This window comes from Solanum verrucosum, unplaced genomic scaffold, assembly GCF_900185275.1.
Source record: "Solanum verrucosum unplaced genomic scaffold, falcon-dt-bn FXZP01000180.1, whole genome shotgun sequence".
NCBI classification, from domain to species: domain Eukaryota; kingdom Viridiplantae; phylum Streptophyta; class Magnoliopsida; order Solanales; family Solanaceae; genus Solanum; species Solanum verrucosum.
In genome coordinates, this window is record NW_026020402.1 from 567,651 (window position 1) to 583,719 (window position 16,069).

A 16,069-nucleotide genomic window follows, 5' to 3' on the forward strand; every position below is an offset into this window, starting at 1 on the left:
TGACTCTCCAAATTTCATTTGTGTCACATAAATTGAGACAACAAAAATAACATATATTGGGTCCATTTTAATTTATTTGTCTTATTTTTTTATTTTTTTTATATTTTAAAATTGCGTAAAAATACTATAAATCATGATAATTGACAACATAATATATGTTTTGAAAAAAAATACAAAAAATTCCACTGATTCTTGAAGTGAATCTATCGTAAAAATACTATAAATCATGATAATTGACAACATAAAATATTTCAAAAATGTTGCATGTGGATAGTCTTATTATGTCTTAAATAGCGTCAAAGAAAGTACAGGTTTGTGATAAAAAAAAACTTATTCTTTTATCCACGCAAACAATCGCTTCAAAAACTCGGTTATTAGCCCCAAAACATACCATTTATATTATTGGGCCCGTGCATAGCACGATATGTATATATATATATATATATATCACAAATGGAAAAGTACCAATCAAGGAAGCAACATATATCATTTACAAATGACTTAAAAAACATTAAAAATTATAATAATTACCAATTTAAAATATTTAAAAGCTATATAATAACATAGGTTGACTCTCAGAATTCTATCAAGCTCACATATATTGAGACAGATAAAATAACACATATCATTTTAATATTACCAAAAAAGTATTATAAATAATAATAATTAACAACTTAAAATATCTTAAAGACATTTTAAAAGGGTTAATTTTGTAATTTTATCCATATCACATAAATTAGGACAGTGACCAGTAATGTACATTATTTCAAAGTTACATAAAAATATTATAAATCACAATAATTAATAACTTCAAGCATTTTTTAAAAAAATATGAAAATTTGGATGACCCTCCAAATTTCATTTGTGTCACATAAATGAGACAACAAAAATAACATATATTGGGTCCATTTTAATTTTTTGTCATATTTTTTTTTTTTTATTTTATTTTAAAATTGCGTAAATATACTATAAATCATGATAATTGACAACATAAAATATGTTTTGAAAAAAAATACAAAAAATTCCACTGATTCTTGAAGTGAATCTATCGTAAAAATATTATAAATCATGATAATTGACAACATAAAATATTTCAAAAATGTTGTATGTGGGTAGTCTTGTTATGCCTTAAATAGCGTCAAAAAAAGTACAGGTTTGTGATAAAAAAAAAACTTATTCTTTTATCCACGCAAACAATCGCTTCAAAAACTCGGTTATTAGCCCCAAAATATACCATTTATATTATTGGGACCGTGCATAGCACGGGCAACATTATCTAATATTATACTAAAAGTGGGAAGCACTTATCTTCAAAGTTAGATTATAATTTTACCCTTATACTTAATCAAAATGTAATAAATACAACATCTAATCTAATTAAATAATAATAAAAATGTATTATCTCTTCAAAATTAATATACATAAATGTAAATTCACTAAATTATTCAGACAAAAAAAGAGAGGACACTCTTTGGCATTCCTATTCCAACTAAAAGATAATGATAGAGTATTATGTTTCCAGTCAAATTAATGAAATGTTACGAAAATTCATGGGGTGAGAACTGAGGTGAATGTATCCATAATAAAAGATAATGAAATTTATTATGGCTTGGAATATGTATCTTTGTATATATTGTTTTGTGTTGTTTCGGTTCAAAGTAGAATATTAGTCTAAGGTGAATGTATCCACATGAATAAAAATAGAGAGAAATAAAACGAGTGTTTAAAGTTAGATTACAATTTTTCTCTTATATTTAATTAAAATAAAATACCTAATCTAATTGAAATAGTAGTAATTATATTTAAATTTACAAGAGATTTGTGAATCGACAGATATTCAAAAGTCCAATTTAAATGTAGCCCTTAATGATTTACCCATTAATAAAATTTAAGTGTGCGCTATTCATTGCTAAATAGTTTGAATAGTAGGAAGAGTTGCATTGAATAATTAAATGTAGACTAATGAAAGAAAAGGTTCAAGGAATGCAAATTGAAATATTGCTATAAAAAAAACAAGAAAGGATTCTTGAATTCTTACTCACCATTTTTATAGGCTCTTGCATAATTTTAATTTATTAATTAATTTCATCTTCTTTTTTGTTCTTGAAGAGAAAGCAACAATTTGAGACGATGGAAAGTACCTAGAGCTATTGATGTCTAGAGTTCGATTAGCCACTAACATCAACTTCACTAAACAAAGTTCAACACAATTCTTTTGTAATGCACAATGTTTATGTATCAATGTATATGAAAGTTTAGACACATATATTATTATTCTGACATGTAATATTTTAATTTTAGCATTCAAATATTCTTCTTATACTTTTAGCAGTTGTTTCTACTTTATATGTAAAGAGAGAATTGATATGTGTTTTAATTTCTTTATTTTAGTAAGAATAAGCTTGCATTTTTTAAAATCAATATATTTAACTATTATATACTCCCTCCATCTCAATAAAAAAGTTTGAACAAATTAACATGGAATACACGTGCAAAGCACGTGTCCAGATACTAGTATTATTATAAGTGGGAACAAAAAAAAGTTAAAAGTTGAAATATCATTTTACCCCTACACTAAATAAAAATATTATGAAATAGCTAATTAATTAAATATTAAATAGTAATTATATAATATTATTATTATATTACACTAAATTCTAAAAGTGGAAAGGTGTTAAGTAAAAATCTCAAAGAAAAAATATTCATAGAAAATTGTTAGACATTTTTATCCTTTTAAAAAATAAATTAGTTATATTTTTTCAAAAAAATTGTATTTTTTTTTCTCCTTCAATTTACTTAAAATAATCTCTCTCTCTCTCTCTCTCTCTCTCTCTCTCTCTCTCTCTCTATATATAGATTATTTTAAGTAAATTGAAGAAGAAAAATAAAAATAAAATAATTTTTTTTGAAAATTATCATTTTGCCCCTCCACTAAATCAAAATATGGTAACTTAATTTGTTAAATATTAATATTTTAATTATATAATGATATATATGAATCCCAACAACTATATTGTCACGCCCCGAGCTTAAACCCTGGGCGGGATTGACACTCGAGAACCATTGATGGCCCCAAGCAAACCTTTGGCCTGACTTACTACTCAGCGGAAGACTTTACTCAACAAAGATAAGTCATGAAATAAACTAGAATGTTATAAAAGAAAACATTCAATTGGTCAATAAGGAAACTCAAGTCTTATAATCAAAACAACTGAAATATCAAGACTAATGAACTAATAATTATCTTTCTATGAAGCTTCTAATACTAAGAGGGATGTCAGGACAACACCCTCGATCATCCTAACAACTGAAATGATAAAGCAATAATAAAGGGATCCTCCGGAAAGCAAGGAGGCTCACCAAATGACTCTGAAATGCTCAACTGGATCAACGGAGCGTTGGATATTGTTGATCTTTGTTACCTATATCTGCATCATAAAAGATGCAGGCCAAATGGCGATAGTACATGGAATGTACGAGCATGCGAGGGGAAAACTAAACAAGGCATAAGCTTGAAATGGAACTAAAGAAACTTACCTCGTCTCAACTCAACTCTACTTATTTTAATATAAAACAGTAATAAAGATGCAGTAGAAAGAAAACTTTAAAACATGTAGATAATAACTCAGTGTATTGAAAAACACACAATAACTCAATTTGTATATGAAAATACAAGTAACTCTGTGTATATAAGAATACAAAATATCTTTGTGGGAGTTTCTCTAACCGACAACCATTACTATGAGCTATGTGATGATACAACGTCTTGCCTCATGCTGCCAGGGCCGTCTTATACCTTGTCGGGGTATAAAACCTAACTACTAAGTGGATCCACTAGTCAATGCTAAAAGCATTACGGAATCATCTAAAAAGTATGACCCTTTTCTACCCATGTTGGCTACACAGTTTATGGAACTTTGAATTATCTGAACTCAAACTTGTCCCCAAATCGGTGCTCAATACTACTCCCAAAATGTAACTAGCTCATATGTTTAAAAACATAACTATTTCTGTTGTTTGAGATAATTACTCAAAACTAACTAGCTCAAAAGCTCTCTTGGAAATCGTTGTTTCCTCTCTTACTTAAATGTGAAAACATTTGCTCTTTGGGAATACCTAGTTCCCATATAATCTTTTGAAGAAAATGAACTTCACTTTATATTCTTATTCAACTCAAAGCTCAAGTCTTAAAAACAAGTTTAAAACATTTGTAAAAGACTCTGAGAACTCTCTAGACTTGGCTCTTAATTTTTCTTGAATTTGAATTTATGAATTCAAGGTTATGATTTGTGATAGGAAGGATATCGTGATGATTAAGAGTGTTTTTAGATAGTAAATCATGAGAAACGATCAAAAAAACACTGTCTGGGAGCAAGTCCGCGACGCGGAGATGCATTTTAATTGATACAGTGGAGTCCGCAATCTCTCTACAACGCGGAGAGGAAATTTCACTCTGAAGGAACAGGTCCGCGTCACGGACCTGGTACTCGTTTTATGTCCGGCTTTTTCTTCCTCGTTTTCTAACCCCAATTCGTCTATATTCGATTCTTTTTCTCAATTTCTCTTTAGATTCAGATACCCAACATATGTACACAAGAATCTACTCATAAACGACTCTAAAATCGACACGATTTCCTCAAGAACTCAGCAATCCCATCCTAACTCAAGAACGAAAGCCAATTTCAAGAACACAAATCAAGATCATCAAACTTTCAACTTTCTAGAACGAAATTACGCTGAAATTAACATGATTGGCGCGTGGATGAACGAACCCAACGCTATGTGAACTCACATACCTCTTTAGGTATCAACCCTTAGCGAAACGACATTCGATTCCGCAAGAAATCTCCAAGAACGCCTTGACTTTTCTCTTTTTCTCCTCTTCTTGAACTATTCTCAAACCCTAGGCATTAATTTTAGATTGCGTAAACTGAACCCAATTAGTTTTGACCCCTAATTAATTACTAAAAATGAAATAAATCTGATAGGATAAGGAAAAGACCAAAACACCCCTCTTAAATCCGGGTAACTTTTTCTTAAATGGACAGCCCGACTTCAAACGGGTATATCTCCTTCATACGAGCTCGAAATTTACCAAACTTGGTGGCGTTGGAAAGTGGATTGCAAGATCTTTCCTTTGATACCTTGTAGCCCACCTAAATCATTTTGTACGAAAAGTTATGGTTGTTTGAAGTTGACCCAAAACTCATACTTAGCATATAATTTGCTATTTCCAAATTTGATTCTTTCTATTTTTAGCTCTTTCAAATAGCGAAGTGTTACATATACTTTAATTCTTGTGTTATGGCATTATAATTATAATTGATTAGATTAATTAATTTAATTAAAGTAGAAGACAAAACAATGTATGAAACATTATAAATTAGAAATAATGTTATGGCATTGTATTTATTTTTCTCCCTCAATTTACTTAATGTATTTACATCTTCAAAAAATAAATTAGTTACATCATTTCAAACAAAAATTACTTACCTCTATTAATGTATGATGAGTTTGATAATACTTGAATAATGTATGCAATATGCTCAGATATTCATATTGTCAATTGTCTAAATTCAAATTAATTTAAATAAAGATTGCTAAAAAAATATTACTATGAATGAAAGATTTCAATTGTGTTACTTTATCGTCTATCCAATATATTGTTGCGAACACATACATATATTGTTCATTTTTACCCTTTTTGTTTTATTTTTAGTTTTTCTACGATTTGTATGAATGAGGTTAACAACTTAATTTTCAAATAAAAATGAGAGTTCCATTTATATTTGTCCGACACTAAGCCTAATAATTTTCTTAAATATGAGCAATCTAATTGATGGTAGTTTTCTGCAGTGTTAAAACTCGAATAGTTGGTGTGATGACAATTTTGCTTTTAAACATTTTGGTTGTAACATTATAAGAATTGAATAATTAAGCTTCATTTTGTTTAGATTTTAGTAATATAAATCAGCAAGATTATTCAATATTCTACTTGAAGTATATTGTTCAAGAGTAATGTTATAGCGTCTTTTGCAATTGTTTTATATTGTTGCAACTAGGGCTGCTCAAAATCGAACCGAAACCGATAACCCAAACCAAAAAAATATATTGGTTTATCCGTAATGGGCTATTGGTTTAGCGGTTTTGATAACGATTTTGATTTTTTTTGTATTGGGTTATCGGTTCTTAACGGTTTTAGGTTTTTTATTAACGGGTTAACCGATAACCCGACAGTAAATTAAATAATTATATTTAAACCATTTTGTATATAAAGTCTTTGACTTAGAGTTTGGTTTCCTACTTTTATTTCTGGTTGTCTCAAACTCTTGGTTATTCTACAATGTAAAAGTGTTTGCGTTTGAGAAAGATGTAACTTGTGAATTCATGTGCATGGTTCATTTGGTTTGTCGCCTTGTTTTAAGTGATTTTCAATGGGGTTTTTTTGTGTCAAATCTTAATGGTTAAACCGATAACGATCAATAATCGATAAACCAATAACCGATAAGTCAATATCTTAATGGTTCTATAACGGTTTATCATCTCTACATACCGATAAACTTTAAAACCGAATCAACTGATACGCAACCCTAGTTGTAACATATATTTTCACATGAAAAATTGTATTTTCACTTTCAAATTGGAAACACTTACACATGTATGTTGTTCTAATATTCATGTCATTTTAGAAAGTTTGAAATACTTGATAGGAATACACGTGCAATCAGTGGCGGATCCAGGATTTAGAGTCCGTGGGTGCCAAATAAACTTATCGATTAAATTAATTTTATATTTGATTAAATTATTTGTCTTTTCGATATATATCATAAAGCAATCAATAAAATATAAATAATAAGATATTACAAATCCACACTCCACACTAAAAGTATGAAGTTAACAAATTTAAAACTTTCAATAATATTACTATTTACTAATATTATAAATATTCAACATTCATTTACAATTGTCCTCGACGAGTTTTCATATTCTGAAAACGATCGATACTGACATCATTACTAACATTTATAAACACATCACGCTCTATGTAACACACTAGACAATCATTTAAATATTGATTATCAATACTATTCCGCACTTCATTTTTTATGTGCTTCATTGACGAAAATGCTCTCTCCACAGTTGCCGTAGCAACAGGTAAAATCAAAGTCAACTTTACAAGTAAATAAACAAGTGAATAAGTCTCCGCAAGATTTGCTTCAACCAATGCCTTCGCCAAATCACGAATTCCTTGCAAGTTGGAGAACTTGGGATTACCACTTCGCATATGAATAATGAAAGTATCGAGTTGATAGCTCAAATCTCGAATTTTTCCATCATCAAACTCACTTGGATAACACTTTGCTAAAGTCGTGATTTTACCTTTGTCAAAATTAGAGAAAGAATTGACCGGATTCAAGCTACCCATCCCAAGAAGTAAATCACTACTCACTACATCAAAACGGTCATTAAGTTCTTGAAGTTGCACATCAATGACAGCAAAAAAGACTTCAACACGCAAGTGGTGCGCATAACTAACACCCAAAGACTTACGTTTTGACTTTCCGGGAAAATAAGACTCATCCAACTTGGGAATCAAGATATCATGCACATCACAAAATGAGGAAACATCATCCAACAAAGATTCCCATCCATTTTCCCTCATATCTTGCAATCTTTTCTTTGTAATATTAAGAAACTCCACGGCATTAACAATATCTTGATCTTTTTTTTGTAAAATCTTACTCAACTCATTTGACATTGCCAACACTTTCAACATCAAGTGAAGCACAAAAATAAATTTAAGTGTTTTAATCTTTGTCAAAAGATACTCCGCTTGATTTCTATCACTTGATGTGGACCCTTCAAGTTCAATCACTTCAAGAACATGAACAATAGATGAGAAAATAACAATAAAGTTATCTAAAGTTTTGAAATGTGATCCCCAACGAGTATCACCTGGTCTTTGAAGCCCACGTTCTTGATGTAATCCTTGGCCTTTTTGAACTTCACCGGATTCAAATAATTGCTCTAACTTTTTGGCTTGGTGATCACGAAGTAAGTCTCTACGCTTGAAAGATCCTCCAACAACATTCAACACATTACTAACATGATCAAAAAAGTCTTCAACATCCAAATGTTTTTTAGCAATTGCCACTAGTGTTAGTTGCAATTGATGAGCAAAACAATGAATGTAATATGCCGATGAACTATCTTTCATAATCAAAGTTTTGAGACCATTTATCTCTCCTTTCATATTACTTGCCCCATCATAACCTTGTCCACGTATTTTGGATGGACTTAGTGAGTGAACGGAAAGCAAAAAATAAATCGCTTTCTTCAATGAACATGCCGATGTATCACTAACATGGACAAGACCGATAAATCGTTCAACTACTTCACCATTCTTATTAACAACACGCAAAACAAGAGCCATTTGTTCTTTGTGAGAGATGTCTTTTGACTCATCAACTAATATACCAAAGTAATCTCCATTCAAGTCCCCAATTATTGCTTTCAATGTTTCTTTTGCACAAGCATTGGCAATATCTTTTTGAATCATAGGACAAGTCAACGTATCATTTTGTGGGGCATTTTCCAATATCACTTTTCCAACATCCGGATGTTTGTCCCCGTGCCATCGCAAAAATCCTAGAAAGAAGCCTTGATTAATTGAAGATTCACTTTCATCGTGACCTCGAAAAGGTAATCCATATTCGATACTCATTTTTTAACTTTTGAGAATGCTTATCAATAACAACTTGAATTGATTGATGATGATTTGACAAATCTAGCATCTTGTTGAAACATTTGTCATGAATACTATTAACATCACCAACATGTTTACGGAATCTTTCAAGTGCCCCATTCCAACTCCTAAAACCCGTTTTTTGTAAAACTCACTTGTACTTCCATGGAAAAAATCATCTTTGAATAAATAACAACATAGACAATAGACAGAATCTTTCTCCACGCTATACTCCAACCATTTAGAATATGGACCTTCAAACCAAATTTTACAAAATTGACGCATTCTTTTTCCAATTTCAGTTGGAGGATATGAATCCATTTTTGGTTGACAAGGCCCTTTTTGAATATAATGTTTCCTCACTTCATCCTTTATTTGAGGGTTATAGTGAGCAATTGGTACCCTTTTTCCTGGATCGGCTTCAAGTGAATCTAAATTAAGGCCATCTATAAGACTAGAAGGATTGACATTTGTACTAGAACTTGTTTGAGAATGGTTAAATTTCACAAGAAACTTCTCCATCTCAATTCACAAAACTAGAACACTTTCCTACAAAAATTAAAATTCAATTCAACTCACAATTAATTCAAATTTAATAGTGTAAGGCATAGTTAATTCAAATTAACATGATTCATATCACACAATTTTTAACCAATAATGTCTTACAATGTTCATTAGAAATTTAGAATATCAAAGTAATATCAAAACTCTTGTCTAATATGAAATCAATCATCACTGATTAAAACTTAAAAGAACTCAAGAATAGAGATAAAAAAAATCTTACAAAAATAGAATTGCAAACTTACAATCTATAAAAAGTTGTGGATGGATGGAGAAAAGTGAAAACAATAACACCCAAATGAGGCTTAGCCGCTGAACGGAATGCTAAGACGGGCGGGGGACGGCAACGACAAGAAGTGATTTGGATTCGGAATGGGGTAATGAAATTTTTGGAAAAGTTGAAACTTGGAGGAAGAAGGGTTTGGAAATAGTTGAAGAGAAAGAGAATACTTTTAAGTCAAAGGAGTAATGTAATTAATTTAATTTAAGTCAATAACAATTATAAAAAAATAAAAATAATGTGCAGCTGTTTTCCTTAAAAAAAGGGGCTTGGGGCCTTTTTTTTTAACTTAAAAATGTCAATAACAATTATAAAAAAATAAAAATAATGTGCAGCTGTTTTCCTTAAAAAAAAAGGGGCTTGGGGCCTTTTTTTTACTTAAAAACGTCAGCAACATTTTTTCAAAAAAATAGGTTCAAATGGGATTCGAACCCGCAACCTCAACCTTCTAAAGTTGCCCTCCTACCATGGCACCACAAGCCAATTTTGTTTTGTGGGTGGCACGCTTTATATTTATATAAATATTATGTATATATACCTATGTATATATAGAGTTTCCGTCGAAGTTCGGGGGTGGCGTGGCACCCCCAAGGCCCTTCATAGATTCGCCCCTGCGTGCAACGCACGTGTCCATAACTAGTATTACTAAAAGTGGGAAGCTCCTAACCTCAAAGTTGAATTACAAAAGTACCCTTTTATGATTTTTTTTAATTAAATAATTAATAAAAAGTTAATTAGACCAAATACATGGTTAGGTGTTAGAGCTTATCATTTCTTTATGAGGCTTTAATTGTTATCCTTTGAGCCTCTTTTGTTAATACTCATTCCCACAGTAGTTTAATGCTTCACACTTAGTTATGATTAAGTCAGAACATAGCCATTCACGATTTGTTTAGTTATTAAGATTGATTCTACCTTTCGTCTTCCGCATTATTCTTTCATCTTCCCCATTAATAATTTTCTCTTAAAATCATTTCTTATTCTATACATTGCAATACTTTATAAAAACTTATAAGAAGTTGTATGTGTCCTATTATTCTATGTGTTCTATCGGTCAGAAATTCTCCTTTTTTCAGGTATATCTATGATTTATATGTAATTATATGTGGTTTAAATCTCATTCTTGATATGTTTGAGATGGTATATATGTTATTTAATATTAAGAAATAATTATCTTTTAAGTCGGAACTAATTGTCCCAATGAAAGATTTAGTAATGTACAATACAGTTTCACTGAATGTTATAAACACGAAGATTAATTATTTTAAATGTATATACTTCCATGCATATTGTCAGAGAGTAATTTCTTTAATACTTTGTTAATTATTTTATTCTGCTAGAAATTTAATTTAATTTATTCTCTACTTGCATATTGCAATTTGGAGTAGAAGTTTTTAGATTAAATGACTTTTTAATTGTCTTTAAACTGAAAGAGTACATATTTGCTTAAGAAAAAGTGCAAATGAAATTCAAATAAAAATATCAATTTATCAATTTTTTGTTCTCCATATATAGTTTTAATTGACAGGATGTTAGGTATCCAAACAACCTCTCTTTGTAAAGAAAGAAATCTTCTCTATCTTTGTTATGACAGATGTTATAGGCTTAGACTTTGATCTTCATCTTCAATTATTATTAGATACAATTTATAATTAATCAGAGGTCTCGGGCTCGAGCCCTGGGTATGGAGAAAATCTTGTTTGGAGCGCCACCCCCGAATGGGCCCTGCAGAGCACGATCTGGATTTAATCGGAGCTCCAATGTGGGCTCCGGACACCGGATGGAAAATCAAGAAAAAAAAAAACTTGCTATAATGGGCATACCACTTATACGTTATTATATATTAATAATTTAGCGATAAATTCTTCTTTCTTTAGGTCATTTTTGGAAATGCTTAAAGTAAAAAATGATATTAATGTAAAAAAATCGTGTCACAAATCAATAACATAATAAGTTGATATAAAAAACACCAACAACTAGAGAGATATCAATATCTACAATAAAAAATTTGATCATGATAAAGAAATTGAAACATCGAAGTGGAACATATACACTTAAAAATAACATCTATAAGAAAGTACTACGTACAATATAATTATATCACATATTTACACCTAATAATATAACTAATGAGCTCATTTTATACCATGCATATCTAACTAATAAATTATATGGATACACTTTTCAAGTTTAGATGACATCAAATAATCAACTCATTTTTTTTTTACTATTCTTTAAATTGAGCATGTAAGTCTTTTCACATAAAATTTTATATTTATTATTATACATATATTTTAATATTATCTTTATCTATATATATATACTAATTTACACCGGACATAACACTTATTAGAGATAATATTGTTATGAAAAAATATCACCAATTAAATTCAGATACACGTGTGTGGCACGTGGCCAGAAACTAGTAGAAATATATATTCGAAAGAAAATGTTAAGAAATAACAGATGTTTTGACAGGCCATAGAAGGTGGAAAACTGAATTTGGTTGTTGCTGCATCAATCCTCTTTCTCAAATTTTGAATGGGATTGAGTTAAAAGCTTGGTTAATTCAGCTCTTATCTTGTTTAGCTGCACCACAACCTCTCTCATGTTTATCCTTTCCTCTGGCAACTCTTTCAAACACAGGAATGCAACATTTATTATCAAAACCAGCAATTGTTTGATTTGGCTTTGGTTTTCATCAATTGTAAAGCCAATGTCGCTAGCAAGGTCAGCATCCAGAATGTCCAGTACAGCATCAGGAAAGGAGAGAGATGTCCATTTATGCAAGCTTAAGTCTCCACTAAACAAGTCATCTGTAGGCTTCTTTCTTGTGAATGTCTCAAGCAACAAAATCCCAAAGCTATAAACATCACTGCTAGTGGAAATTTGCCCGTCTAAACCATATTCTGTTTCAACAAATTCCCAGTTAAAATGTGTAGTTATCCATGCTACAGTATAAAGTTATGGTAGACATAAAGGAAAAAAGTAACCAGCATAGGACACCGTCATTTCAAGACATTATCATACCTGGAGCAATGTAACCAATAGTTCCGAGAGTCTTGGTTTGAGCCATGTTTCCTTCTTGTGCCAACATTTTTGCGATTCCAAAATCTGCAACATGAGCAGTCAGATCCTGATCAAGAAGCACGTTACCTGGCTTCAGATCACAGTGCACAATGGGCACTGTATAATCATGATGAAGATACTCCATGGCTAGTGCTACATCGATCATTATATTGAGTCTTTCAACCAGGCTCAAGCAATTTTCATCAGAGTATAATCTTTTGTCTAAGCTTCCATTAGGCATGTACTCCAGCACAATTGCTGTGAAATCCAAATTTGAACAAGTCGACACTATCTTGACCAAGTTTCTGTGTCTTACATTGCTCAAAATTTCACATTCTAAATCAAAATTTCTTAAACCCCGTTGCCATTGCATATCAAAAACTTTGATTGCAAAGACAGCACCACCAGAAAATGTACCTTGGTAGACTGTACCGGAACTTCCAATTCCTATTAGCTTGGACTGACTGAAATTTTCTGTAGCTTGGAGAAGCTCATAATAAGTGATTTTCTGATGTGCAATTCTAGGAGGGTAATCCGATTCATTGTTTCCAATCACATGTTTTTTTCTTGACCAAATCATCCATGTGAAAAACAACGCGACCAATATCAGAAATGTTACAGCAACAGGTACTGCTGTTCTAAGAATAATGGACTTTTTCCTTGTTGTCTTTCTACCTTGAGCTGGACATATAGGAATATATAAGTCAGGTGCTCCACAAAGTCTTGGATTTCCCATCAAGAACCGGTAATTAACATTTGCAAATACCCCTTTCTTTGGAACTTCTCCTTGCAAGTTGTTGAAAGAAACATTGAGATACTTGAGATCTCGCAATAGCTCAAGAGATTTGGGAATCACACCTGATAGAGCATTAGTAGACAAATCCAGAGCCTCAAGAACTATTAGATTGCTAAATGTGTCTGGTATGGGACCTTGTAATGCATTTCTTGACATATCTAGTGAAACTAGATATTGAAGAGACCCTATGGAATTGGGTATTTCACCAAAAAACCTATTGAAAGAGAGGTCCATGATCCTCATTGCTTTCAGAGTTCCCACATCAGAAGGGAAGAAACCATGCAGCAGGTTTCTCGATTAGTTCAGACTATCAAGCTTTACTAATCTCCAGAAACTTGAAGGTAACTTTGAGCTGAAATTGTTGGCAGCAATTGACATTACTCTTAATTCAGTCAGATTTCCGATACACGAGGGTACTTCTCCTGACAGTCTGTTTTCTCCCAAATGCAGTAGACCTAATCTTCCTATGCTGCACAGTTCAGCTGGAAATGTCCCTTCTAATTTATTTCTACTAAGATACAGCCTTTCCAGGTTTTGCAGGCCAACAAACGAGGGGGGCACATTACCGACAATGTTATTACTTGCTAATCCCAGGAAAATCAAGCCACTTAAGTTTCCAATGTTTGTTGGCATACTGCCTCTAATTCCACAGTCCAATGCATCAAGGACCCTGATATTGCTTGATAAATTTCCTATTGATTCCGTAAAAATTCCATTCAAAGGATTAGATGCAAGAATCAGGTACACCAGATTCCTGCTGGTTACCAATGAATTCAAGAAGTCAAGTTGTGTGGCTCCAGGATTGTTTTCCAACAGATTATTTTGCAGATTTAGAGCTATAAGGTCCACCAGGTTACCTAACATCATGGGAATCGGTCCGGTAAAACTATTGTTTGCAACTTCAAGATTTTCAAGCTTTGAAGCATTGCATATTGCAGCGGGTAGATCTCCACTGAATTGGTTGTGTGAAAGGAAAATCTCCTGCAAGTTAGGTAGCCAAGTACCAAGATCATACGGAAGATGCCCATTTAAGTAATTATGCCTGGCTTTGAGGATTTCAAGAGACGAAATATTGAATAAGCTGGATGGAATGGTACCAGAAATTCGATTATATTCAAATTCAAACCAGACTAGTTCATGCAACTTACCAAACTCATTTGGAATATTTCCTTGCACATCATTTACAGTGAAGAAGAGATGAGTAATCTTTGATGCATTTGATAAAGAAACCGGGATTTTCCCCGTGATCCTGTTGCTGTCCAGAAAAAGATGTTCAAGGATAGGAAGATAATTACCCAAATCACTTGGAAGTTCCCCTGATAAGGCATTTATCGAGAGATCCACAATTTGTAATCTTGAAATATTGAAAATTGAAGCAGGTATCGATCCAGTGAAGTCATTGCCACGAAAGGAAAGGAGCCTCAAATTGGTAAGATCACCAATTTCATCAGGTATTTCACCTTCCAAATCATTTTCATGCAGATAAAAATATTCCAGCTTTGATAAGTTTCCTAATAAAGGTGGAATCTTTCCTGTCAGATTATTGTCGTTGAGACGCAAAATTCTAAGTTGACTTAAACGACCAAGTTCTTGAGGTATGCTTCCTTTGATCATGTTATCTGATAAATGAAGTTCTTGCAGTACATGACAACGGCTTATATTCAGAGGAATAGTTCCATCAAGAGAATTCCCAGTCACATTAAAAAGTCTCAGTTGCTGCAAGAAGCCCAACTCACTTGGTAAATTGCCATTCAAATCATTGTTACTAAGGTCAAGAAGAGCAAGTTGAGTCAAGTTGGCAATTTCTGAAGAAACTTTGCCTTGAATGGACAAATTAGGAAGTTGCAAAGCTACAACTCTCTGGTGCACGCATGAAACTCCGTACCAGCTGCAGAAGTGTGTGTCTGAGCTCCAATTTCTGGACAAAATGTGGTGAGGTTCCAATCGAAGGCTCGATTTAAATGCCATCAAAGCAGCATAGTCACTGATGAAGTTGGTATGTTTAGCTAAACAAAGTGAATAAAAGAAGAACAAAAGTGAAAGAAACTCAATCAGAATGTTCATGATTAGTGATTTGGGATTCTTACTCTCACAAAGAGTGTTTAGTAGTAGAAATTGTTTTGATCAATCTGTAACATACTAGGCTAGTGGTGGTTGGAAGAATTTAATTCTGTTTACTTTTCTTAAATGGAAGAATACTAATTCACTATTGGACTTACTTGACCACAAAAGCTAGTTTATGAAGTTAAAATTATTCATGACTTCCCTACACGCGCAGAACTAGACATTTGGAGTGCTAAATACTAGTAGATTACTAGAATTTTCAGTCTTTAAAGCAGGATTATTATTGTAAACTTAAGCTTTGATAGTGTTTATTTGCCCTGTCCACTATATTTTATTTTAGTAGAAAGGCATATCAATATTAATGTATGTCGTATTTACCAACAAATTGCAAAAGTAAAGAGACAAGCGAAGGTTAAATAAAGTTTTATGGATACATATATTAAGCTTCAGAAACTTTTGTGCATGTTTTGTCCAGTTGGAATATTGGCGCGTCGAAAACTTGTTTTATTTTTATTTTTTTTAAAATGGTGAATATAATCTGCATATTTCACAC

At 31.9% G+C, this 16,069-nt stretch overlaps 3 protein-coding genes across 3 annotated transcripts; all 3 read right to left on the reverse strand.

Moving 5' to 3' along the window:
* Nucleotides 1–6,958: 6,958 nt before the first annotated feature.
* Nucleotides 6,959–8,725, reverse strand: LOC125840087 (uncharacterized). Its single transcript, XM_049519073.1, has one exon. The coding sequence runs from the start codon at nt 8,723–8,725 to the stop codon at nt 6,959–6,961; it is 1,767 nt and encodes a 588-aa protein (XP_049375030.1).
* A 3,379-nt stretch (nt 8,726–12,104) lies between these two features.
* LOC125840088 (probable LRR receptor-like serine/threonine-protein kinase At3g47570) lies at nt 12,105–13,608 on the reverse strand. Its single transcript, XM_049519074.1, has 2 exons — nt 12,618–13,608; nt 12,105–12,496 (listed from the first exon to the last, which is right to left on the reverse strand). Exons 1-2 carry the CDS (start codon nt 13,606–13,608, stop codon nt 12,105–12,107), a joined length of 1,383 nt encoding a protein of 460 aa, XP_049375031.1.
* A 141-nt stretch (nt 13,609–13,749) lies between these two features.
* LOC125840089 (receptor kinase-like protein Xa21) lies at nt 13,750–15,420 on the reverse strand. The gene has a single exon (XM_049519075.1). It carries the CDS (start codon nt 15,418–15,420, stop codon nt 13,750–13,752), a length of 1,671 nt encoding a protein of 556 aa, XP_049375032.1.
* Between the last annotated feature and the right edge of the window lie 649 nt (nt 15,421–16,069).

What these genes read in the sequence shown, in the direction of transcription:
- LOC125840089 (XM_049519075.1), bottom strand. Translation starts at nt 15,420, where the DNA reads ATGGCATTTAAATCGAGCCTTCGATTGGAACCTCACCACATTTTGTCC.
- LOC125840087 (XM_049519073.1), bottom strand. Translation starts at nt 8,725, where the DNA reads ATGAGTATCGAATATGGATTACCTTTTCGAGGTCACGATGAAAGTGAA.
- LOC125840088 (XM_049519074.1), bottom strand. Translation starts at nt 13,608, where the DNA reads ATGTCAAGAAATGCATTACAAGGTCCCATACCAGACACATTTAGCAAT. An exon ending in TATTGGTTACATTGCTCCAG is followed by an intron (nt 12,497 to 12,617) that starts GTATGATAATGT and finishes TTGTTGAAACAG; the next exon opens with AATATGGTTTAGACGGGCAA.